Source organism: Chanodichthys erythropterus, chromosome 2 (genome assembly GCF_024489055.1).
Source record: "Chanodichthys erythropterus isolate Z2021 chromosome 2, ASM2448905v1, whole genome shotgun sequence".
Classification (NCBI taxonomy): domain Eukaryota; kingdom Metazoa; phylum Chordata; class Actinopteri; order Cypriniformes; family Xenocyprididae; genus Chanodichthys; species Chanodichthys erythropterus.
This window is the reverse complement of record NC_090222.1, coordinates 26089888-26117500: the sequence shown is the minus strand read 5'-3', so window position 1 is coordinate 26117500 and position 27613 is coordinate 26089888. Positions and strand designations below refer to the sequence as shown.

The following is a 27613-nucleotide window of genomic DNA, read 5'->3' as shown; positions in this document are numbered from 1 at the left end:
AGGACTTGCGCATTTGAAATGTCAGACGAGAGGCTAGCAAACAGTGTAACATAAAATAAACGTTACCTCAGGTATCCAGTGCTAGTTTCGACAACATTGTGTTGCTTCCGTTTAAGTTGCAGTGAAGAAGACTAGGCGTTGTTTTCATTCCACTATATTGACTCCTTCAGTTAAATTCACTGTTAGATTAGATCAATTATGCCAGCTATTCACTTGAAACACTGCATGCTGAAGACATCTGCTGGTTAAAGCCGTGTAAATGCAACAAGAACAGCAAAAACATGTTATACACACTTTGAAACCGCAGCACGCGAGCTTAGAATAAACAGACCGTTATCGTTCTTTGGTATGGATGCAAAATAGTTATCGTTATAGTTATCTTTATAGTTTACATTCTTGGTGTGAACGGGCCTTAAGAGTTTATATACGAATCCAATACTGTTACACAACATGCGTTTTCTCTCAACTATTTACGTTCCAAAACTGACTGTATTTACCTGAATACACAGCAAGATGGGCATTTTGACAATTTTTTGTGTATTTGACTGTTTAAGTGCAATAAGCCATGAAAAAGAAATCAATTTGGTACTTGCGAGCTGTTTGAGTGGTGGCTTTATGAGAGCGCCACTTATATAGATCAGTGGTGAAAGCACTTTTGATATGAGTGAGTGCGAAACCTGCGGGAATGAATAAAATTATGGGCAATGCAAGCACTGTTCAACCGGAACGAATGAGATGAGTGAGTGAGAAGGAGGTGGGTGTGTGTCAATTCGTCGTCGGAGAGAAGGGAGTGTGAGAACATGCAGCTGGTATCGGTGTATCGATACTGCGGAAAAAGAGTATTGGAACAGTTTCAGATATTTCAGTATTGATACATCAAAATATTGATATTTGTGACAACACTACTTCAAAATATAGTTTTGTATTCCACAGAAGAAAGTCAGTCATTACATGAGGGTGAGTAAATGACAGAATTTTCATTTTAGGTGAACTGTCCCTTTAAATATAGGGTCTCTACATTTTGATAGGAAAAAAAAATGGTGGAAATCATACAGTTGAAAGAAACGGCCCTACACAGCAGATCTGCAAGATAACATTTGCTCAAGAGTGGAGAGAAAAAAACCACAAAATTAGACAGCAACTTATTTCTTCAGGAGGTTATCATTTTGATGCCTAAACCACATCACATTATGTAGGACTTAACAGATAAGAAAACAGACACACCACAGACTGCCACTCCTATAGTTACCCTGCCACTCTTGTTGAGGGCTTAGCACATCTTGAGCCAAATCCTTTTACATAAAGCTGGAGGGTTGGATAGGTCTCTCTGCCCAGTAGTGCAGTGTGTTTTCAGGTGCTCTGTAGGCTCTGAGGTAAATATAGACACTCCGACCTATGAATGTACACTTATTTGTACTGTCAAGATGCCAATAGTATTTATGTGTCTAACTAAAGAGAAGATTAAACATGGGGCAGAGAAAAAAGCATAAAAACTAAAAATAAAAAATAAAAAAATGGAACAATTCCAATAGGATCCTCGCAACATGTGTGCTCGGGCCCTAATTAATAAACACGGACTGAACCTTACAGCTTTTGAATTAAACAGACTCAGTGATCAACAAGGCTTGTTTGTAAACAAGTTTACACAATAGGCACCAGCAAAGTTTTTTTCCCAGAAGTCCTGGCTTGGCTTCAAAAAGGCCAATTAAATGAAGGATTAAATGCAAATGACATCATCAAGGGCAAGTGTTCCAAGTGATCAAACAACAAACACATGACTCATCTGTGCCAGAGCTCTCGTCATGGCAGAAAGTGCAGACTGGAATCAGAGAGAAAAATCCTACAGAAATCTATTTTTTAAGCAATAAGGTACCATGAAATGCTGTATTACACTATCAAAGCTAAAGGCTGCACATTAAACATTGTAGAATGATTAAAAAAATAATTAATTTGGGAATTCAACATTTTGTAATGATAATAAATATATATTAATTCTGAAATTAAATAATCTGTAATGATTAAAAAAATATAAATTCTTAAATTAAAAGTTAAAATGATATATATGAATATTAGAATGATTAAAAACATTTTGCAAAAAAAATGCTGGAATTAAATCTGTAATTATTAAAAATAATTTGTCTGGCACTAAACATTTTGGAATAACTAAAGTCCTAAATGCCTAAAAGTCACCTACACACCTAAAATTATACAAAAATTATTTTCACAAAAATGAGTTCACTAAGCCCTCGTCTAGCAATCCAAATGCTTCAAATAGCAATTAAACATTTAAAAGTATCCTTATTTGTATGTTTTCTAAAAAACAGTACTTCAATATACTGAAGTAAAATACTGAAAAAAGTTGAATATTTTTCCTATAGATATTTGGTTTTGATGAGGTGTGTGCGCCAAATTAGGTGTTATTAACAGGGATTTTAAGATATGGTTGCTAGGCGATTTTGTTTTGGAACCTTCAGAAAACGTTAACTCGATTTTTCTCAAAATTGACTTTGCTGACTATCGACTTCAAACAGGTTTAGCTCAGACATTTGTTCTGGTTCCAACAAATCAGGCATCATTTTGAAGTTTTTTTTTAATAGAGATTGTGAACATAACTCACTTTTGAAAATTTGCTCATTACGACTCATTTTGCCAGCACGGGTCACATATTATTAATTACACTTGCAGAAAATTTAAAATTCACAGTCCTGAATTTTTTTTTTTTTTTAATGAATGGGTGCCTTTTCCTCTGGGCCTAATAAGTCGAGTCCACCATAGCAGACCTTAGTGGGCCCCTCATCACATCACTGATATAAAAAAAAAAAAGGATAAAGGGGATAAAAAGAGGCTATGGCCTAGGCTATTATCCATGTTGATAAGGAGCTCAACTCACAGCCACAGTGAACAATCTGGAAATCTAGGGCTCTGGAATCCTCCACCAATTGTTTACCCAGCAGACTGTTCTTAACCTTTGTCAAACACCCTAAGTGTTCCAGCATTCTGAGCCAATTATTTTATACAAACTACCCTAATTAAAAGCGGAACAATAAGAGTCTCAGTCTCAGATTTACTAGAAGTCTCTGGGTTCTAATTAGTTTCAGGAAACTATGAACAGAACTTCTGGAACTTTTAGCTGTTAAATGAGGTCAACATTTATTGAAGGTAAGATGTGATATGGAAAACTTCCCCTCTTCCCCGCTCAGCTGTGCTCAAGTAATCTCTGTGCAAGGGCTCCCTTGGCATGTTCCACTAATGCCAATGGCCAGCAAATGCCACACTGGCAGCATCAACAAACACTTTTTCGACTGCTGGGGTCATCATTAGACTTGCCTTGTGAAAATTACAATAATATTCAACTGTTTAAGATTGAGTACTTATCCAAAATTACCAGAGACATTAACACTACAACATTCATATATTTTAGGATTATGTTTAAACAGAGAAGGGAATATAAACGTAAAAAAAATGGTATAAATGACAGGGCAACATGAAGAGTGCAGGAGGTGTTAGATCATTAAACAGGTCTGCAGGTGTCTTCCTGTTGGCGAAGGTGAACCTGTATTTGACAGGTGAGTGTGCGTTAAGAACTGGGCTGGCTTTGTTCTGCCTCGGTTCTGCACTTGACTGGAGGGGGACTGCAGGGCACGAAGGCTCTCATGGCCACCTGTGTTCTAAATATACCTCCAGCAGCTGTCACCTAATAAATTTAGTCAGATCCGAAATGAAGAGGGTCGGGAGTTAAAGATAACTGGGAACTTGTTTTGAAACATGAGCATCCTAGCTACACGGAAAGGTCCCGCATTTTACAACTGGATTAAATAATTAGCTAGAAGAAAATAATTAATCATACGCACATCTCACGTAACTTTATATGGTTGGACATCTGAGCACAGATTCCTAAGAGCTCAGATACCAGGTGCCATACCCAGAATTAAAAGACTGCTCAAGACAACATTTTGAAGAGGATCACCTCATGATGCAACAATTTTCTGGCAACAATAACTTTTCAGCCACGTACCTGAAAGTAGTTTTCATAAAACTTAACATCTGGTGTAAATCGATGACATTCAAAAACAAACTGCAAATGACAAAATCTGACCTTTGCAATGCGATGGCAAACTTTTTCTCGTGTTTGGCAAACTGACAACTAGCTTCACGTTTCTTCAAAGATGTCCTAGGGCAGCAGAGGTGATTTGTATAAAATAAGATGAGCAATCAAAGCTAAAATGTGCCTCCAACATAGTGACTCAACCCAAATAGTGCAGCCAAACAAGAATTTAGCCGTGTCTGAAACCGCTCACTCGTTCACTAATCCCTATATAGTGTATGGCATTTGACTGCACTATATCTGTATGGAGTGAACGAAATGAAGTAAGTGAATTGGGATGCTGACGTATACACTGTGTGTCGGAGATACCCATCTCAGAAACGGCTCGACATGCGACATTTTATCCTACATGTTATTTACATTATAAAACAATGTTAATAACGATAACAATCATAATGACTTCATTTTGTAATCATACATGCCTCTGTGCCAGCTTTGTAGTTTACTCGATTGTATAATTTTTGTCATGCTTAATGTGTTCATAATCATTTAATACTATAAAACACTGCAAACAAAAATAAACACATTAACAAGTGTACATAATTTCATGTATTTATCCTTTTTAATAAAGTTGTTAGAAACTCTCACGCTCACAGATTACATGCTCTTTGAGCGCCCTCAGGCGAAAGTTATGATTTGAATACGCTACCTATGATTAACTAATTTTTTTAAATCATCCACTAAATTATCATCTTTTAAAGTTTAATGAGTTAACAGTGCAACATTAAATTGATTTAATGCCTACATAATATTTTAATAATAAAAATATTCATCTTTATTCATCTATATAATAATGTCCCCCTACATTTTAGTAGGTTTTATTCAAGTAGTGATAAAAAATAAAAAAAAGGGTAAAAAAATTGGATTTTGGGAAGAGTGCTTCAGCAAGTGTACATGGAATATACACTCGAAATCAGAGAGAATTGTGGGTATAAAGTAGTGAACGAATGTAGGGAATGAAGTCGTTCACTCAGAATTCGGACACCACTACAAAATGGCCAACACCCAATATAGTGGACTACATAGTGGATAGGGAGCAGTTTCAGACACAGCTTTTGATAATATCATTTTAATATTAACATTTGTCCGGTCAACTTAGCAAAAAGAAAGTTCGCTTGTACAAAACATTTAGGGTACATTTGCATTATTTATTGCAGACACTTTTATTCAAAGCAGTAAATTCAAGATACACATTCAAAGTGTTTCCTCTAATTTGAACTCATGACTTTGGCTAACATCATGCTCTGCCATTTGAGAAACTTGAACACCTAGTGAGAACCTTAGTGTACCTATTTTAAAAACTGCAGGTTGTAAAAATGAGTGCCAACTATTACCTTTAACGGCATGCAAAGATCACAGGGCACTGTGATAAGGTCACCATGAGCAAAACAAACATGCATGCTGGTTAGAATAAGAAACAAAATTGAAAGGACGGGCTGGTTAATTTTCCTATATACTAAAGTGCATTCGTGTTAGGCTTTGAACATGCAAATTACTTCAGATTCTTAAGAAGTAACTCCACCTTCCCGCAAAACTCCAAAATCATGCAGATTCAAAGTTTGTATTCTTTGTTTTGAGCCAAGAGGTCAATCTGTGAGGTTATATCCTCTTTTGGTTAAATTTTTTTTTTTTTTGCTATACAAATTTGTAGTTCAGACTTGAACTTGAACATATGAGGTCTAATTTTTTACTCCGAGTCTTAAACATGTGCACACATGCACACGTTGCTTTGCATGTTAGTGTGGTGTGTAATTTGTAACCAGTCATAAAGTGCTCAGCGTAAATGAGTACACCCCCTTTGAAAAGTAACATTTTAAACAATATCTCAATGAACACAAAAACAATTTCCAAAAAGTTTCATATAACATCTGTTTAACTTATAACATCAAAGTAAGTTTAATAATATAAATAATAACTTATAACTTAAATGAGTACACTATAATAACTATAATAACTTAAATGAGTACACCCCACTGAAAGTCTCTGGAGCAAAGCTAAATTTTAGGCCATGTCCACACTAATACGTATTCGTTTGAAAACGTATATTTTTCTCTCTGTTTTGGCCTTCCGTCCACACTGAGACAGCGTTTTAAGTCAACGAAAACATAGCTTTTGGAAAACGCTCTCCAAAGCGGATAAATTTGAAAACGCCGTCTTCGCGTCGTAGTGTGGACTGTGAAAACGGAGGCTTTTGAATACGATGACACATTTTTAGTCATGTGATGCAGTCATATGACCAATTCAGCCAAGACACATCTCCCAGTCTACATTCTCGCTTACTTTGGCCACTTTATACTACTGTGTTACTCGAGTTTACTCGCAGCAACAACTCCACCACACTGTCAGTCCATTTAAAAAACTCTTTCCTCGACATTGCCTCAAAGTTTCAAAGAGCCGGAAAGTAAATAAACGCCTAGCGGGAATGACGCAGGTCGAAGCTTTACTCATGCGCAGTAGGGGGATGTAAGCGTTTTCATACGTTTCAGTGTGGATGAGCAACTTTTGGAAAACGTTTGAAAATGATAGTGTGGACGCGGAGCGTTTTTAGATGAAAACTCAGTTTTCAAATATATCCGGATTAGTGTAGACGTAGCCTCAGACTACAAATGTCTACTTGAACAAGAATTCAACCACAGGTGAGTCAGGTGAGTGAATTATTCATTACACAGGTGTCCAGCAGACAGTTGACTATAAAAGGGTGTTAAAACCCCTTCCCATTTCATGCTATCAGCAATGGGACCACATGGAAGAGAAATGTCACAAGAAAATCATTTTACACCAGAAAGGTGAAGGCTACAAGAAGATCAGCAAAGCTTTACTTATCAGAATAATGAAGAAAAAGTGGTACATAAATGTAAAAATTATGGAACTGCAACCATCTCCCAGAGACTTCCAGGTCATCCACGGAAGTTAACACCTCCACAGGAGTGTCTTCTGATGAGAAGGGTTGAAGAAAATCGGCATTCAAGTTCACTGCAGTTATCTAAAGAAGTAGAAAGGCAAACTGGGGTGACTATTTCCCATGACACAATACGGCGTATGCTACAAAGGAACAGCATGCATGGGTGCCATCCACGAAAGAAGCCTCTCCTAAAGCCCAGGCACAAAAAAGCCGAAGCTGCTGGTTTCGGGGAGCTGCATTTCATTGATCTGAACCCAGTCAAACACCTTTGGGGATTTCTGAAGAGACAAGTTGGGCATCACTCTCCATCCAGCATCCAGTCTCTAAAAGAGGTCATTCTTGAAGAATGGAAAAAGATAGATGTTGCAAAATGTCGCAAACTTGTTCATTCCATGCCTAGAAGACTTGGTGCGGTCATTAAAAATCATGGGGGCCATACAAAGTACTAGATGTAGTAGTTTTTGTTGTGGGGTGTACTCATTTTTGCGTCACCCTAATTTAAGTAAAACTGAAAAATGTGTAATCTAAGTTATATTATTAACCTTACTTTCATGTTATAAGTTAAACATATGTTATATTAAACTTAGTCTTGTTAACATTTTGGAAATTGTTTTTGTGTTCATTGAGATATTGTTTAAAATGTTACTTCTCAGATGGGCTGTACTCATTTATGCTGAGCACTGTAAGATACGCATGAGGAAGTGCTTAAGGGGCAAAACTATACCACATGAGTAAGGCTCAATGCTTTTATTTTCTACAGACATAATACAAGCATATGGCATTAAAATGGCATTAACGAAACCACATGAAGAGCTGGATGTAAAACTCAATTACAGCCTTTTAAGACAAAGGCAAACATATACTGACAAAATCATGATTCATATCTTCACAAAATGAGAGATATTCAATGGGTGCCATTCTATAACTGAGAATACCAACTTATATTTTGACTAAGATCAGATAAAAACAGGTTCATATCATTCAAATATAAAAATAAGAAAATATCAGATGGGGAGTGTTTCCAAATGTGATGGTTTATAACTAGAACTAGAGGGAATTTGGCCACAGACTGGAGCTTTGCAATATATCTCAACTTCACAAGGCTGAATTAAAGCCCTGATATACTTAAAGTGAAATTGAAGAACGAACTGATATGATGTAATTTCGCCAAAACGAGGTTCGTTTGGAGTTTGTTTTGGGAGTTCGAAACAACTTGCCAAAGCGAACTTTCCTCAAACGTTTGCTACAGTTGGTAAACACCTTTGTACTACCATTGGTCTGTGGCAGTTACATAATAAGGAGATGTTGGCAGATGCTCCGCCTTCTTTTACATTAAAATCTTTTCCGGTTAATTTCTCCTGCTCAGTCCTTCGAGGTCAGACGTGACCCGTGAGTGAAAACATGAATACACTGGAGAGCTGTTTTATAGCAGAAATAAGTTGTACTTCTAATGAAACAAGAGACTGACACTGTTTTTCATGTTTAACACAGAAAAGCTGCTTGTTTTTAAGCAATGCTATATAAATAAACGTGATGTAACTTTACTAGAGAGCCGGATTGAAGAACACATGCAAACATATCCACATTGCTATGATCAGATGATTTTCTTATGCTTTATTAAAAAAATGCTTGCCGTTTTCTCAATTTTGTTGCATGTTTATTTTGTTATTGAGAGGAAAGCACGCATCATATATTTACATATTCATCTAAACGGCATTCTCAGCAGAGTGGGTGGTGTTGAATACTAACAGTATATTCAATTCAATTCAATTCACATTTATTTGTATAGCGCTTTTCACAATACATATCCATATCATATATATCGCTAGTCACAAATTTCAAACTTTTTTTTACCCCTTAAGCGAAGAACATCACCATGAGTATATCTGGGCTTTTAGTGCTCATGTCCAGAGGAACATCAATAACATCTGCTGGATTTCAGAGGACAATTTCTCTTTCAGTCATGAGTCTCTCACCTTTAACTTCATTAAAATATTTTGCAGACTATAAAAACTTGTGTGAAGTGCCTATGTATTTGTGTTTGTTCTCTATAGCAACCTCTCTGTGATGTCACAAGAGATCTGGAGTTTTATCCTTATCCCTTCTGACCTGCAGGACCCAATGTCCCTCATAACAGCAGAGATATATGAGCAATGCTGTAATCCCTATAAGAACAGTGAGATCATCATCTCCTTTCCAGTCACATGACCCATTCAAACAAATCAGATCATTCCAAGGAAGTTCTGGAACAGGTCATTTCTCCAGAGAGAAAATGCTGGATACATCCTCAAGAATGTAGCAAGTACATTACTTTCAGAAAGCTTTATAAGGGTCAAGTGATTACATACATCAAAAATCTCTTCTGCATCAATTCAGCCCTAAACAGGGTCAGGCAAAGGTCAAAACTACACAGCTATGTGACTAGCATTTCAAACCATTTGTAAATGGTTTCCTTTCAAAATATAAAAAATAGAGATTCTTAAAATTTGGGCCACACAGTGTTGCAATGCATCTCTCCTTCCCTCAAGCTTTCCTTTCATTTCTTGTGCATGTGGGTTCATGGGATCGATACAGAAGACGTGCTGTACGTGCATGCTGGGGAGGCTCCCTGGTCACCACCTATCGAAACTCGACTCTCTTTTCCAGCTGGCAGACCAAATTTAAGCAAAAGTCTCCATGAAGATTCCTCCATGCCTGGTGTTCACCACTGCAGCTGACACATAAAATTTCTATATAGGAGAACAAATGCTGTATACACTTCAGCAAACTCGTCTGATTGGAAATGGTCATAAACATACTGTGACTTTCAGAAAACCGCATGCCATGAATCAAAACAAAATACAGAACCTTTAGGTTTAACACATTTAATGAAAGGTTTGTCTATAGTCTGGGATGGCAGACAGGTGTTTTTGGTATACAAATGACCAGGCCTCATTCAAAACCCCCAGCATCAGTGTGTTATTCAGTTAGCAGAGTTCAAAGCATGTAAACAAACACTTGGAATGGAAGCCACTCCATCAATGGCTTGCTGCCTGGGAATTTCTTTGTCCAGTTTCTAAATGTAAACTGTAGCTCATCCAGTAACGTCAAGGGAACTTCAGTTTTTGCAATAAGGGTTATTTTTACTCATTCTGAGATCTCCTTTTCTATGAAGTGACATGGTGATGAAAAAAAGTGAGAAGAAAAAAACCTGTTTCAATGCTTTTGTGTTCTCTTGCTTAAGTTTTGTGATCCGATAAACATCCCTCACAAAAAACTCAAACGTTTTATGAGCAGACAAAGTTTCTTGAGGTAACACCAACATTTTGATAGCAAATGCGTTCAATGCAAAGTTTCTAGGTGGAATGCAAAATATTTGCGAGACAATGCAAAAGCATTTAAATATAATTTTTCCTCCCCAATTTTTCATGTCCCATTAGGGGCTCTGTAACATTCTTTCGGTCTCCAACACAACATTTAATAAACATGAAAAATTTTCAACTTCAATAGGATACCTTGAAAAATATCGATATTCTATACCATAGTTGATACCATGGGGGAAAACTGCCATATATACTGCCATACAGACAGTACTGTCACAAGGGCTGTGCCAAGTGTGCGACCGCACAGTGCCTCGTGGCTCGCGCCAAAGTAAAGTGACAGCTGATTTGATGACGTAAAGCCAATAGTAACTTATAATTTGCAGTAACTTACAATATTGCGCTGTGCGTGTGACCGTGATTCACGCGCATACATGTCGGTCGGCGCAGCATTGCACGTCAAGTTCGTAGAGAGCTTTATTCAATACATTTTAAATTCTGATTTCACCGCCTCTGTAATGAATCAAAAAAATATGAAAGTCCCTTTATACGTAAAGTCTTTGTAGATATTACCTGAGAAGTTCAAGTAAATACGCTATAAATCCGTGCTCGTTCAAGGATGTGGGTTTATTGCATGGATGGAGAAACCACGAACACCTGCAGGATTTCATCTGACCGTACGCAAAAAGGGTTTTTTTATTTAACACTAAAAAGTTAAATAAGCATATATAACCTAACTATTACGCACCTTTCGGACCATCAGTGAGAGCAATAGTACAGCAGAACGAATGTATCCTACTCTATCTCGTTTTAAACGTTTTTAAATCTGAAAACTACAAAAAGCAACGAAATTGTCACACATCCAATTAGCGCAATTTCACAATGGAAAACAACTGAAAAACAGCGCTGGTTGTTTTCTTGATACCTACTGTCTGTTTGTTTTACTGACTGAGAAATCACTTCAGGTGATTCAGTAAGAGAGCAGTACAAATGAATGCGAGTGGATTCAGAGTTTCAGACCGTTTCGCAAACGCGTTTTACCAATTCATGATTTACAATATAATTTCAGCGTCAAAAATATGTGTGCAGTCCAGTTACACAGTTGTTAAAATGAATATACAAAGCAAAGCAAACTTTTCCCCACAAACAACAAATTGTTCGTCACTACAGCAACAGTTGACCCCATTACTATAGCAACCCCACACCCCCCGGGCCTCCCACATCAAGGTCGCACAGGACCTTGCACCACCCTTGCAACAGGCCTGCATATACTACATACTACAATAATAACAAATTAAATTGCAAATGATAGCACAAATAAATACAATATAATAAAGCGAAAAAAATAAATAAAAAAAAAATTTCAGGTGGGTCTAACACTGGATAGATCTCATTGTAAAAATTAAATACAGATTAATGCTTACAATAAAAGTTATTCAGTCAATAGCAGCGAATGATTTTCTCTTAACGACAGACAGCAGCAGGTTTATTAGGCTGCTGTCAATTTAAGAACATTTAATTCAATTCAATTCAAATTTATTTGTTTAAAGAATCATTAATAGTTTCTCTCAACTATTTACATTCCAAAACTCACTGTACTTACCTGAATACTCGCAAAGATGTGCATTTTGACATAATTTTGTATGTATTTGACCGTTTAAGCGCAATAAGCCACAAAAAAAGTCAATTTGGTACTTGCGAGCTGTTTGAGAGAGTCACTTATATAGATTATATAAATGCATACGCTTTTGGTGTGAGCGCAAAACCCGCAGGAATGACTAAATTATGTGCAATATTAGCACTGTTCAACTGGAGCAAATGAGATGCGTGAATGAGAGGAGGTGGGTGTGTGTCAATTTGCCGTCGGAGAGAAGGGAGTGTGAGAATGCACAGCTGGTATCGGTGTATCGATACTGCAGAAAAGAAGTACTGGAACCGTTTCAGATATTTCAGTATCGATACATATCCAAATATCAATATTTTTGACAACACTAATATGCCAGAACAAATATTTAGTTTTCTGGCATTTATAACAAAATATAAAACCATATATATATTTATTTTATATAAAATAAGGATTCTAAAATTAAGCTTTTTCTGCAATTTCTAGATTAGCAGCTAAATTATGTTACCTTGGTGACACATAATAAATTCAGCACAATTTGCAACAGTATTGAACGTGTAACATTTGTAAATAGATAAATGTTTGAGTTTACAAGACAAACACATGTACAAGATTAATGACTCAAAGATTCAGTTAACACAGCATTGCCTTCACTAGGAAAGTGACTGTTCTGCCTACTTGCCTCACTTGCTTGAATCAGGGGGCCATCCTTATTGTTGAGCTCTGCCACATCTACCTACATGTCCAACATCCTATCAAACACCACTCAAACCCATTTGGCACACCTGTCAATCACTGCATGTCTCTGGGAAATCACTGGATGTTCTCATGGACTCTCCCAAGGATGATAGAAATAACTTTAATCTTCCAGATGGGTCTTAACAAGCCCCTTTGGGTGTGCCTTTAAGAACACGTCCTACTTCTTCAGGCCCATCTCCTTCCGAGAGTGAGAGTCTAATGACAGCCCCATCTGTCTACTGCCACTCAGCCTGTACTGAAACATTTCACACCATCACTCATTACTCCAGATCTGCGAAAGACATCAGACCCACCCGAGATAGTCTCACATCTGCGGCCAATGGAGAAAGATCAAGATTGCACACTAAAAGGTCAGGAACTAGTTGATGTCCTAACAGTGCTATCAGGACTTGCTGCACTTTAACACCAGGAATCAAATTTGTGTTTATATAAGATAAAGATATGTGTATATATATGATATAAAACGAATCGGTTCATAAGAGTCATGCATTTAGGAATCGGACTACACAGGTCGCGCTGTACGTTTCTGGTTCATAAGAATCAAGCATTTAGGGATCAAAAAAATATTCACAATACCTTGCACTCTAAAGACTCACTAATTCATATGACAGGTCTACGTGCATCGATACACTCTGGATGGAGCAATATAAACACTGGCTCTCTCAGGGGTCAACATGGTTCCAGGTCAGACGTTTTTGGCCACAGCTGCTGGTGCATAATCAGATACTTGTTTGGGTTTCAGATTAATACATATCTAAACAGTTCGAATATGAGCACAGGATGACGTTAAATACTTTGCGTTTACTGCAATCAACTGTCAAACATGCATGACATGCATGTCCCTGTAAAAACTGCATGAGAAGTAAAACTGTGGAGAGTCTCCTGGGATATCTCTCATGATATTGCATCACCTCAAAATCCCAAAACACATGACAACTGTAGTTTATACTGGAGCTCAGGGGCTTCCCTGTTGCCCTGTGGACCACTGTTTGTTTTTTCGTGACGGGGTTGCAAGCCCTGCACTAGGATGAATGCAAATGATGCTTGCAGAGATCTATTCCCACAAAAGAAAGATACGGTTGTAGCAGAACTCTATGGGATCCCCACAGGAAGCATTTCCCTTCATTGTGTGTGTCTCTGTACACTGGCCACAAGGAATCCCCCGGGACTGCTCAGACACCAGCTTGTGCTCTATCTCTCTCTCTATCAAGTTTGTTCTGCTCTCTTTTTTTGACTTCACCATGTCTCTATCTCCCTGTGAGGCACTCACTGCACTTTTCCCCTCAACTACCCCAAAAACATGCAGCCACACACAGACTCCAGATCTCCAGCACATCACCTGAGAAACAGCGGGATAATAATGCAGAAAGAAAGCATTCAGCTTAAAAAAAATTAACCCTTCCATGTGTGGGACATAGAAAAACAGATTCTGGTGATAAGGTCGGCTATGACTTATCTAGACTACACGTTAATAAACAGGATGCAAACAGTCAGATTTTTCTAAGCACGTACATGCACCTTGAGGATTTTTGCACTAGTTTGTCCACAAAGTGGCAACACAGACCAAGCCCATTGTTTTAGTCGAAAAAGAAACTGATGAGCAATAATTAGACAGAATTACAAGAACAAAAAGCTTGTGTTAACGGGCACTTGTACGATTGGATTACGAGATAATTGTGACTCTAATTTATGTGTGTACAAAGACCATTTTATCACTGATGACTTCTGGAGAGAAATAGCACAACACTCAACAAGGATGAAACTTTCTAGTGTGCATGTGCCAAGCACCTGTGTTCATGCACACTATCAAATGGAGTATAATTGGAAAGGTTGCACATTCAGCTGTACACAGGATAAGTGTTTACATCAAAACTGAAGTATACTTTGAGCCAGAGACTGCCCTTTATAACAAAAGCTAAATCAAGCATTTCCAAAACTACACTAGCAAATATAACTAACACTAACTAATTTTTGAGAGATTAATGTCTCAAGACAGGTACTCTCAGAGGCAACTTATGAAAAAGCAAAAGTTAAGCATAGAATAAATACACACATGCAGATATATGATGTCATTTATAAATGTGCATACACTAAAAGTCTGGGGTAGGTAGGTAAGATTTTTTTTCAAATTTTTTGTAAGAACGCTTACCATAATATTCTTGTGGGAACTGTAATACATATTTTTCTGAATTCTTTGTTGAATATAAATTTTAAAAGAACAGCATTTTTTTTTTTAAATAGAAATCTTTTGCAAAATTATAACACTTTTGATGCATCCTTGCTTCATAAAAGTATTAATTTTCTAAAAACTCTTACTGACTCTAAACTTTTGAATGGTTATGTACATAAAGGATACTCCTAAGCCAATGATACAACATATTTCTCAGCAAACACCCAAAACTTGTTACTAAAAGGAAACCAAATGCCCAAAGCTGGAATCTGTTCTCTCCACCTTTGAAGCAACAAATACAACATATACAGTAGTCAAACTTGTTTCCCTTTAAGTTGCCAGTGTGACCTACTTCTCAAATTTCGTTTTTAATATCTTCTTTCTTTTTTTTTTTTCTACATAAATTCTTTTACATTTGAAGTGAGGAGATCAAATGGACTCGCATCTAAGAGTCTTTTATACCAAATGTTAACATTTTTGCATCAGAATATCCTTTAGCTGGACGGCATTTACACTTCACAGTTCGCACCGGATCTGAAAAACCACTTGCAAAAAATGGCCACTTGCATATTAGAAGAAAAAAAACATTTGTCACTTACAAAAAAAAAAAAAAAAAAAAAAAAATTAAAATACAGTTTCTTTTTTTTGTATCTAGTCTGTTGTGTTTCTCACAATGAATGACACTAATAGCCATTTAGAAGCGAGAAACGGGGGAAATGAGTTATAAAGCACACCATAAAAAAAATACTGATGGATAATGACTTAAGTGTAGTCAGAATCTATCCTTGATCCCCTCCAAATGTGGTTTCAGTGCACCACCACTTAAATGGTGTAGGTGCAATCCGATTGTAATAAGATCACTGAAAACACCTTATTCACACTACAGTAAAAGTTTCCTTTTACAATAATATGCTCAATGTGTGTGAATACATGTATACAGCACCAGCCATGACTGCATTGTGCTTTCTGTACCCAAAGACTGACCTTAAATGCCAGTTTAAGAGAACGAGGACAACAGTTCCTCTGGGAATCGCAGCATAACCCTTTATTTGGCAACAGTGCACTTCTGAAACCTTCAATACTTTCTCCCCTTTTTCGCCTCTTTATGTGGCTGTCAGGCAGCCAGAAACTACCAGGCTCCGGTAAAGTCAGATGAGCCACTCTGATTGACAGGCAGAATTGCAGTGGGAGAGTCCTGCGGTTTTTTTTTCTTCTATGAAACTACTAGTATTATGCAGCAGTGAGTAACAGGTTTCTAAGACTCCGGCCCCGCGCGACTTTGTTCTCAGGGAGGAATTCCCAGCAGCAGGCTTCAGTAAATGCATGCTGGGTAAATGTCACATACCCTTGGGGGCCGACTTTCCTCGAATGAAGGAGCTTGCTTTGATTAGACCCACTGCGTTTCGGGTTGAATAACAGAAGTAACCCTCTAATAAAAAAAACACAAACTATAGCATCTGTGTTGAAATGGAAAACAGACAGGGAGGCAGAGATGGTGCTAAAATAATGGGAAACATAAACAGAGAAAAAAGTTAAATCAAAGAGAACATTAACACCCCCACCCCTTTATAATCTCTCCATTTCTTACAAAGCTTCCAAATTTGCTCACTTTTTCCTAATAAAAGGGGAGTAACTCACTTGCCGTGGAGGAAGCCACCCCTTGCCCCATGGTGGCAGCTTACGTCATCGGTTAAACTTCAGTGTACAGAGCCAAGTAAAAACTCTTCCAACATTCCATTACTAACAGGGCGGTTTGGTGACCTGCTGCTTGGAGTGCACGGCAGGTAGGAGGAAACCCATCCCAGGCTAAACTCTTCCTGCCTGACTGATTAGAGGTGGGCTTACCCTTCTTGCTTGCACCTATAGAGCTTTCCACTGCAGCAGAGGTTTGGTTGCAAAGATTGCACAATGTTTGCTTGCTTAGATGAACAGTTAGAGGTAATGGTAGCAGCAAATCAAATGAGCACCACAGGAATAACACGCTCACTTGCAAGTTCAGAGGATCATACCGCAAAGTTATTTGACACTAAAACTAGACTCAAAGGAGAATACACAGACAGCATTTATGTATCACCTGCAGCAAAATACCAGACCCACGAGTTGACCTTTTCAGCAAATTTCTCACTTCACTAGAAGTGACAAGAATGTCTTTATCAGGACTCTCTCTTTCCTGCACAAGTAGAGACATTGTGTTTGCAAGCCAGTTTTAATATTTAAAGCATGTTGCTTATGTTTGTATTACTTTTTCACATGTGTAAGTTTTTTAAAAAGACTTCTTCTAAACGTATATATCTTGTCCTGTAACTGGGAACTAGAGTTTATCACAATTTTTAATCATCTTCACCATCTCATTTTAAAGGGATAGTTTACACGAAAATGACATTCTTTCATCATTTATTCACCCTCATGCTGCTCCAAATCTGTATGATGTTCTTTTTTCTGTGGAACATTAAAGATATCTGAAGGAAAGGTCTCAATGTTTTGTACATGCAATCGAAGTCAATGGTCTACAAAACTGTTCTTCATGTGAAAATAACTTTTTGTGTTCCACAAAAAACAGTCAATCATACAAGTTTGGAACGACATGAGGGAGAGAACCATCATTTTAAATAATCCTGCAATGTTAAAAATACAGTTGTACTGTAGGAAAAAGTAGAAATACATAAATTAAATCCTGAATACTGCATGTATAATAGCAATAAATAATTAAATGTTATTTAAAATTAGTTTTAGATGAAGTTTGGGATGTCGTACCACAGGGATATTTCACTACCCAGCTAGAAAAACTTGAAAGCGTACCAACTGATGGACTCATATAAATTTTGTATAGGCTTGTATACGGTTTTACAGCAACTTAAGTTAGACAAACCAAAAAGCAAAAGCACCTTATGTGAGCCACAAACACAATAGAGCCACAGCCAAAAACACAATAGAAATCTTGTATACTTGAGCTAATGGTCCACACAGGTCACATCTCGGCAACGACAGCTTTATATCCGCTTCTTCTACCAGCGTTTATCTGAAGCAGTCAGCTAGTTACAGCTGTGAAGAAATACTGAAACGTGAACTTGAGACAACCTGATAAAAGCGAGTTCTTTAATCTGGGAACATCTCTTCCAGCGAACACAAATCGCAACTTATTCAGAACTGAACCACCAGGCAGTTCGAGTGAAAAACATAACAGCTTATATGCAAATAATAGTTGCATCATTAGTAAAGGTTTACAGACTTAAGCGCCCTGGGACAGATATGATACCAGAGACAAAGAGACCACACACAAGCACAACCCGCGCTTGATCTCAACTTGTTGCTTTTATTGTGCTACTGAGTTAAAACCAACATCCACATTTCAACTTTAGCAAAATAATATGCATGTACGTCCAAAGTTGCAGGTTTTCTTTTACTTTCTCCATCGTTATGCGAGGGATGGATGCTGATAGGCGTCCAGCTGTGTCCCATTCCATACACAAAGCGAGTTCACTTTCTAATGCAAAATAAAGACATTTATGATCTGGGCGCTCCTTAATTATTAATGTTAATATGAACACACAAGGTTAATATAACGGGTGTTGTGTGAAAGAAATACCTCCACACACAAGGTTAGCAGCGCGCTAACGCTAACAGCCCCTCAACGCTTTTGTTCTGAAAACGCCGGTAGCAGACGACCACTTTCCTTGACAAACGAACTTCCCACGTTGTTTAAAAACAGCATTGACAACATAATATATCGGGCATTAACTAATATGTATGATATATGAAATATATTAAAAGTTATTGACTATAACAGCCCCAAAACGATACGAATATTCGCTCAGCGCGCGCTCTCCGCCGTCAGAAATACGAGTCGCGCTGATTACAAGAGAATACCCTGATTTCACAAAGCTGTTAAACACGTAGTTTTGTCTTAGTAGACGACTTTTTGGTGATTTTCATATAGATTTTTCATACTCACAGATTTGTCAGACTCGCTCCATGTGATTCAGTGTGTATCCGTGTGTGTATGGGTGCGTGTGCGCACGCAAGCGCGGAGATTCCCTTGCTGCAACCATGGAGACGCAGCGTCACCCAGAGCAACCGAGAGGGAAAAAATAAAACTGTAAAACTGACATTAGATTATAATTTCAGTATTTGTACTAATACAAACACGATTCATTCAAAACAATAAAAGACACGTTTTTATGAGTTAAACTGAACATGTGAAGAGTTTTATGAGAGAAGAGAGTTCTGAAGAGAAGAGAGTTCACAGAAATTCATATTTTTGGTTATAATTTTTGTAATATATGGATTGAAATTAGTTAAAAATGTAGCCTACTAATTAAGTATATTCACGCTCACATCAATACACTGGTCTCTAATCTATTGCCGAATTAATCACTAAATAATTAAATACTGTTAATATTGCGCCATCTAGCGTGAAACATCATGAAAATGTGTCAGTAGGTCATGAAATGTGGAATTTATCTAATTTAATTATTAATGTAGAATTTAGCTCAATGTAACCATGTCATGTACATATATTTTGGTATATAATGAGACTATATTTTTAAAAAATACTTTAAAAAAATAGTAGGCTACTCAGGTGTCCTGCATAATAATGTACATTATATTATAAAATTACTTCTTTATTGTGGTATCCATCATAATTACATATGTATTGAGGTCATTAGGTCATTTATTTTTAAATCAACGCCCTTTACAGGTTAAGTACTCTGTCTGGTTTAGAATTTATGCAGGTCATTGCCTAATAAAAGATGAGGCTCACATATGTCAAGCAACAGATGGACAGTCCACGTCAGTTGTTACTTAGTACTAGAAAATAGTATTATTGTTTGAGTTAAACTATATTAGTAGGCTAAAATTTTTTTTGAATAAGCCTCAAAAAGCATTTTATTTACACTGGCTCTCCAGTATCCTGAATGCTTCATTAAAACAGGTTGAACAGGTTGACGATGATGGCACACCGAACAGATCTAGTTTTGATATTGTTTGTTTGTAAGATTTGTTTTTGCCCAAATTTTTTTTTTAAAGTGCAATTTCAACAAAATTTGTTTTGTGAAAATCCAAATAAAATATTTTAACATGTTTATGATCTCTTTTTTTTCTTCTGTATTTGACTAGTTAAATTTAAAATCAGGTGTGTCTGTGTAACAATCACAGGCTATACAGACCAAGCATGAAACCGCAGTCTCATGGCAGATGGGTTGACACTATCCCTTCATTGATAAGGATTACAGCTCATCTTAAAGGGTTAGTTCACCCAAAAATGAAAATTCTGTCATTTATTACTTACCATCATGCCGTTCCACACCCGTAAGACCTTCGTTAATCTTCGGAACACAAATTAAGATATTTTTGTTGAAATCTGGTGGCTCCGTGAGGCCTCCATAGGGAGCAATGAAATTTCCTCTCTCAAGATCCATAAAGGTACTAAAAACATATTTAAATCGGTTCATGTGAGTACAGTGGTTCAATATTAATATTATAAATCAACAAGAATATTTTTGGAGCGCCAAAAAAAACAAAAAAACAACTTATTTAGTGATGGTCGATTTCAAAACAGTGCTTCAGGAAGATTCGGAGCACAGATGAATCAGTGTATCGAATCGGCTGTTCGGAGCACCAAAGTCACATGATTTCAGCCGTTGGCAGTTTGACACGCGATCTGAATCATGATTCGATACACTGATTCATTTGTGCTCCGAATCTTCATGAAGCAGTGTTTTGAAATCGCCACTGCTTTTTTTTTTTTGGCGCACCAAAAATATTCTCGTCGCTTTATAATATTAATATTGAATCACTGTACTCACATGAACCGATTTAAATATGTTTTTAGTACCTTTATGGATCTTGAGAGAGGAAGTGTCATTGCTCCCTATAATGGAGGCCTCATGGAGCCATCGGATTTCAACTAAAATATCTTAATTTGTGTTCCGAAGATTAACGGAGGTTTTACGGGTGTGGAACGGAATGAGGGTGAGTAATAAATGACATTATTTTCATTTTTGGGTGAACTAACCCTTTAACCCTTTACTAATAGACATGCATTACCTTTCTCTAGCAGAACTAAGATCACTCCAGCAAATATCATAAGTAGGTTAGATCACCTGGCTTCTTTAAATGACAGTTAACAAAAATAATAACAGTTGAATTAGGCCTATATCTTCATTTTAACACATACAGATTTTTGATATACAGTTATTCTCAACAAGGATGAATTTATTTCATCAAAAAAGAGAGAAAAGACTGAAAACTATAACATTGTTGCAAATTATTATAAAATAACTATTTTAGTATATATTATTTTATTTATTCCTGTGATGACAGCTAAATTTTTTACGCATACTCCAGTCTTCAGTGTCACATGGTCCATCTAAAATTATTCTAATATGCTGATTTGCTGCTCAAGAAACATGTCTGATTATTATCAGTGTTGAAAACAGTTGTCATTTTTCATTACTGATCATTTTAAAGCATCCTTGCTGAATAAAAGGATTCATTCTTTTAAAAAAAAACAACAACTTTTGAATGGTACTGTATAGATGCATATAGATTTGGTGGAACATTAACAGTAGCCATCAATGAGGACTGAAGAAACAGCTTGCTTTGTCACACTGATCCTCCAAGATGATTTCAGTACTGCTTTCCAGGTCACCGTCGTGTGCTCGACAGGGACACTTGTAAGGGCGCTCAGCAACAATGACGTCTGGACCACAGAAATGCCATCTGCCCTGAACTGCCTCACGCTTGCATGAACATGTTGCACATTGTGCCTGTGCTAAATGAGCTTAGCGCTGTTACTCTGATGATGGACACTGTAAACAGAGTTCTTTAGATCTTACTGTGAGGTCAAGGTTCCTTAAGTGTGTGACTACAGTCAGTGCTACATGCCTGATGTGATCTCCGACAGCCTTTCTTTTCGTTTTTCCTTTTTTTTTAAGGCAATGGCATTTTAAATAGATTGTCTTTTTGCCTTTTTTGGGCAAAATAGTTTTGCCTTTTTTGGGCAAAATAGTAATGTTGACAGAACAAAGGTGACAAAAGTGAAACAACAGGAGTGAAAAATTAGTTAGCATCATGTATCATATGCATATGCCACATTTATATCTAAATTTGACTATGATTAAAGAAACAGTTCAGCCAAATATTGATATTCTGTCATCATTTACTCACCTCATGTCATTCCAAACCTGTATGACTTGTGGAACACAAAAGAAAATATAAAAAATAATATAAATCTTTTAGATAATAGAAATAATAATAATTTAAAAAAAATGCTTTATCATTTATTTTATTAAATATTATATATTTTATTCGATTTTTACAAATATTTATGCATTTCTTATATTTGTTTTGTTTATTCAATGAAAGCAAGTTTAAAATATTTTCTGTGTTCCAATGAAGAGAAAAGGTACAGGAACGGAATGACATTGCGAGTAAATGATGATAGAATTTTCATTTTTGGGTGATATATCTATTTAATGAAAAGGTTTAATGAATCAATAAAAACACTGTATAATTCATATATTGCAATGCATCTTCAAAACTCCCAAGATTCCATGCGTCTCATTCATAAAATGTTTACTTGGGAACAGCAAAAAGGTGGAACGTGTTCAGTGATGCCAGTGTCCAGCTTAAGTTACTGATCCAATTTGTTGAGCTTTCCATCCTTTAAGAATTAGGCTCCTTCTGGCCACTATGCAAGGCATGCTGGGAGTGGGATGTTTACGCCACACTGTAAACAAGGGGATATAAAACCCAGAGCTCAGTGAATTCTGTGCAACTCAGAGCTTGAGGCAGCAACGAAATAGGATCTAGTCTATTCAAATACACCTTTTTTTTGTACACCGGCATCCCACAACAACTGTAACCATGGTACTGGAGGACTCTGAGAGCAGCGTCTTTGAACTTGACATCACTGTGAGTTCTGATATGATTTTATTGATCTCCTGTTGTAGCATATATGCAGTGGATACAAAGGATGCATGTTTGAGGTTTAAGTGTTTCTTTTAAGGGGTTTTGATGGTGATATTTGTTGTCTTTTGATGACATTTGTGTTGTTTACTGTCCAGTCAATGTGCTTTGAGGTTTTTATGAGAAATAACAGGCTATTTAAGACTATTTTTTGGTGTGCAACATGTTCACAATGTTCATATTAACTACAGTAGTCAGTCAAAACTATTTTGAACCATATATTCTTACATGTTCTGATTGCAGCAGTTGAGAATGAATGAGATTAAGGAGTACTATTAGAGTTTTCTCTCCATAATATAAAGGCTGTAAAGCATTGCAAAATTCTCCAACTTAACCTTTGTTTTTCATCTGATTAGACAAGTTTTGATGTAAATGCAGGTGAGTTGTTACAAACCTGATCATAACTTTGCTCTTGTAGGAGGATGATGTGGAGACTTCCTTTGGTAAGGTGCACTGCACCATGAAGGGTGTTCCAAGGGGCAACCGGCCTACTATCCTGACTTTCCATGACATTGGACTGAATCGTAAGAGTCTCCTCTATACCTCCCTTATGCAGGAGCTGTGTCTGTAAGACCTTTCTGCAAGAGGTTCAAAAGAATGTGCTTAGTGTGTGTGTTTAAAGCAACAGTATCAATGCAAGTTCCAGTACTAGTCCTTTAACATCTCATTTGCATTCTGTCTTAATTTACTGAAAAAAAACTGTTCACGAATATCAAAGGCTTAGTAACACAGTTGTGTTCTTTGTTCTGCAGATAAGAGCTGTTTTGAATCACTCTTTAATCACAGAGACATGCATGAGATCATGCAGCACTTTGCAGTGTGCCATGTTGACGCCCCAGGACAGCAGGAGGGTGCCAGTACACTCTCCACAGAGTAAGTGAGAGTTCATTATGCCACCTGATTACGGTTCCAGGTCTATCACAGCATCCGAAGGGATACAATTAACTAAAACCTTAAGATTTCTGTCTCAGCAACATTTAAAATGAATGATTGCTCTCTCTCTCTCATTCTGTCAACAAAGACAGAAAAACAGCTTTAGTTTATCTTCCCCAGCTTCTAAGACAGGAAATCTGTTTATAATGTACTCAGATGGAGCGGGTCTGCTCTAGGAAATATAATGCAGACAGCTTTAATCAGCACCCTATGGCACCAGACTAGCAGAATGTAGGTCAGCATGTCACTTATAGGGGAGCAGAGAACATTTATGATCTGCCATCTGCTACAGCAACGTAACTGACATCCATTGCCCATAATCCAACCATCCAGAAAGGCATCCAGACAGATTATGAGCTCGCTAATGCCTGGAAGGCCATCAGCCAGTCCTAATTAACCTGTCATGCTGTTTGATTGCATACTCCATATTGTTCCACATGTGTGAGGCTAACAAATAAACCACTGTCTGTTATTGTAGGTATATCTACCCTTCGATGGATCAGCTCTCAGAGACCCTCCCTATGGTCCTTAAGCATTTTGGGTAAGTCTTCAATGCTCAATAATGGTATAAAACCCATTTTAGATGTTTAACTCTTATTTTTGAGGGTTTTATGAGCGCTCTTGATCCAGACCAACTTGAATGCTTTATCTTATTCCCTTATAGTCTGAAGAGTGTGATTGGAATGGCGGTCGGTGCTGGAGCCAACATCCTTGCCCGCTTTGCAGTAAGTTTTATACACTTGTCCTCTCAGTTGTATTTTGAATGGCCTTGAATAAGATGGATTACAGTTCTGCAACTCTTGCCTAAAATGTTAAGCAATGTTGATACTTGCAGTGTAATCCTGCTCTTTATTATCGCCAGCTTGCTTGTTAATACACAGGAATGTTTCCTTGGTACAAACCACATTCCAGTAGTGAATATTCAATAATTTTATTTTATTTTTTCCATGTATCTCTTAAAGCTAAATCACCCAGACATGGTTGAAGGTCTTGTTCTGATTAACATGAGCGCTCAGGCAGAGGGTTTTATGGACTGGGCAGCACAAAAGGTACAAAAGCATTTTTTTTCTGCTAGATTTGCATTCTTATGAGATTTGAAAGTATTGCATTATTAAACTAATTTGAAGGAGCTCATATATTTGTTACAATGCACAAATCCTCACTAAAGCGTGACATTTTTAACAGATTACAAGCTGGACTCACGCTCTCCCTGATACTGTAATTTCTCACTTGTTTGGAAAGGTAAGAACTGTTGAATATATATTATAAAAACACTCATTTGACAATATAATAAAAAAGATGAATATATCATGAATATCATTTAAATGATATACAACATGCAAATTAATTCTCAATGTATTGGTTGATTTGATGTAGGAGGAGATACATAACAATCATGAACTGATCGCAACCTTCCGTCATCTCATTACAAACAATGTTAACCAGTCCAACCTGCAGCAGTTTGTCAAGTCCTTCAAAAGGTATCACTAATACAAATTAGTTCCTGGATTGGATTCTTTTAATGAACTTTACAGCATCTATTTATTGCAATACTGCAGAAAAAAAAAGTTGAAAATCATCAATAAGTTACCGAAAGCCTTATCATCTTTCCTTCATTTCTCAGCCGACGGGATCTGGAGATCGAGAGGCCGGTACAAGGAGGAAACGTTAATACACGAACCCTCCAGTAAGTCCCACTTGGTGACAGTAAACATACTGTTTTTGCCAGCATTAGACCTTACAATTGTGTTTCAGTCACTTAAAGGTTTGTCTTTATGACAGGTGTCCAGTTTTGCTGATAGTGGGTGATAATTCTCCAGCTGTGGATGCTGTGGTGAGAAAAGTTATTTCTTTACTGTCTTAAAAGTTTTAGAGATGCCAATGTGATTGGCTGCAGCAATTTCACCATTATTGACTATATACTGTAAATAAATCAGAAACAAAACATAATTTAATGGTTATCTAAATATTTTACCTCACAGATTGACAGCAACTCCAGAATGAATCCAACAACGACCACCTTTCTCAAGGTCAGTGATCTTACCATTTCTATTGCCTATCTAGTATGGATAAAATAATATGACTTATACAGGTACAGATATTTTGTGCATAATGGTGTCATTTTTAATATTTGACTTTTTTCTAGATGGCTGACTGTGGCGGCCTGCCTCAGGTTGATCAGGTATATATCATTTGCATATATAGATTTTAGATATTGACACACACATTCACATCTGCATTCTTAAAGGATTAGTTCACCCAAAAATTAAAATTCTGTCATTTAATACTCACCCTCATGACGTTCCACACCCGTAAGACCTTCGGAACACAAGATATTTTTGATAAAATCAGATGGCTCAGTGAGGCCTGCCTCGCCAGGAATAACGCTCACATTTTCAATGCCCATAAAGCTACTAAAAACATATTTAAAACAGTTCATGTGACTATAGGCTTAATATTATAAAGTGACAAGAATACTTTTTGTGCGCAAAAAATATCAAAATAGCGACTTTATTCAACAATATTTAGTGATGGGCGATTTCAAAACGCTGCTTCATGAAGCTTGATACACGCTCCGAACCACTGATTCGAAATAAATTATTCAATAAGCTTCGAAGCTTCATGAAGCGGCGTTTTGAAATCGCCCATCACTAGATATTGTTGAATAAAGATGCTATTTTGTTATTTTTGGCGCACAAAAAGTATTCTAGTCGCTTTATAATATTAAGGTTGAACCACTGTAGTCACATGAACGTTTTAAATATGTTTTAGTAGCTTTCTGGGCATTGAAAAAGGTAGTTATTGATGGCGATGCAGGCTTCACTGAGCCATCGGATTTTATCAAAAATATCTTACTTTGTGTTCCGAAGATGAACGAAGGTCTTACAGGTGTGGAACAACATGAGGGTGAGTAATTAATGACATATTTTTAACTTTTGGGTGAACTAACCCTTTAATCTACATATTTGTTATTACAGTGATTATAAGTGAGTTTACACAACATGTTTATGCTCTCTCACAGCCTGGCAAACTAATAGAAGCTTTCAAATATTTTATCCAGGGCATGGGCTACAGTAAGCACATTATTTTAACAACAATACTGAACATTATCAAAAAAATATGGCATTTTATATATAAGAAAATCATGGTCTCACTCTCTTTTATCACCTTCTTCTCCACAGTGCCCTCTGCCAGCATGACCCGCCTGTCTCGATCTCGTACGACTAGTAACTCATCCCTCAACCGCAACCGCAGCGGTACAAACGCTACAGATGAGCAGCGTGGACGCTCCCACACTGACATCTCCATGGAGAGCGCCTCAAACACCAACGTAGAGCACAGTTCCTCAGGTCCCACACTTTCCGTCGAGCTGTCCTGCTGAACGCCTCATGAAATTACATCACCGTGCAAATCAGAAAGTCACTCAGCAGACGGTTTAAAATTGGACCTGAAATTACAGAATTTGAACCCGAAAGCTGATGCTACTGTGATTATATAATGTTTAATGTATCATTACTGTTTATCACAAGGGATATTAGAATAGAAATGGCCCTGACAGCAAACAAATATTGCTCATACTTGTACAATATGTAATATTTTATAATGAATATATAATATAAATATGTTAAGAAGGTTCTATGTGATGTGTACAGTTTGGATGCGACAATATGTTTGTATATTAAAAGTGTGTGTGTGTATGTGTGTGTTTTTGTTGAGGGTTTTCTGATAAGGCTGAATGTTGGGGGGATTTTTTTATACATTATCATTTCTTTTTACATATAAATTCTGTACTTGTAATTGATAACAGTTATGTCAAATATACTCAACAGTACTGCTTAGTATATTAAGA

General features: G+C 37.0%; 2 protein-coding genes across 2 annotated transcripts in view; one reads left to right on the top strand and one right to left on the bottom strand.

Moving 5' to 3' along the window:
• ptp4a3b (protein tyrosine phosphatase 4A3b) overlaps positions 1-18888 on the bottom strand; it is a 32740-nt gene extending 13852 nt beyond the window's left edge. Inside the window, exon 1 of the mRNA XM_067406766.1 lies at positions 18812-18888. The gene's annotated coding sequence lies outside the window, so the exon portion shown is untranslated. The remainder of the gene's footprint in view (positions 1-18811) is intronic.
• A 3840-nt stretch (positions 18889-22728) lies between these two features.
• On the top strand, positions 22729-27145 carry ndrg1b (N-myc downstream regulated 1b). The gene is made up of 14 exons (XM_067406737.1): positions 22729-22776; positions 23249-23354; positions 23583-23703; positions 24242-24304; positions 24428-24488; positions 24726-24812; positions 24949-25005; positions 25141-25244; positions 25388-25450; positions 25546-25597; positions 25746-25793; positions 25910-25945; positions 26786-26837; positions 26946-27145. Exons 1-14 carry the CDS (start codon positions 22729-22731, stop codon positions 27143-27145), a joined length of 1098 nt encoding a protein of 365 aa, XP_067262838.1.
• The last annotated feature ends 468 nt before the right edge of the window (positions 27146-27613 follow it).

Coding starts and splice junctions, on each gene's coding strand:
- ndrg1b (XM_067406737.1), top strand. CDS start 22,729: ATGGTACTGGAGGACTCTGAGAGCAGCGTCTTTGAACTTGACATCACT. Junction 24,813..24,948: donor TGGACTGGGCAGCACAAAAG/GTACAAAAGCAT, acceptor CATTTTTAACAG/ATTACAAGCTGGACTCACGC. Junction 25,794..25,909: donor CAACGACCACCTTTCTCAAG/GTCAGTGATCTT, acceptor ACTTTTTTCTAG/ATGGCTGACTGTGGCGGCCT.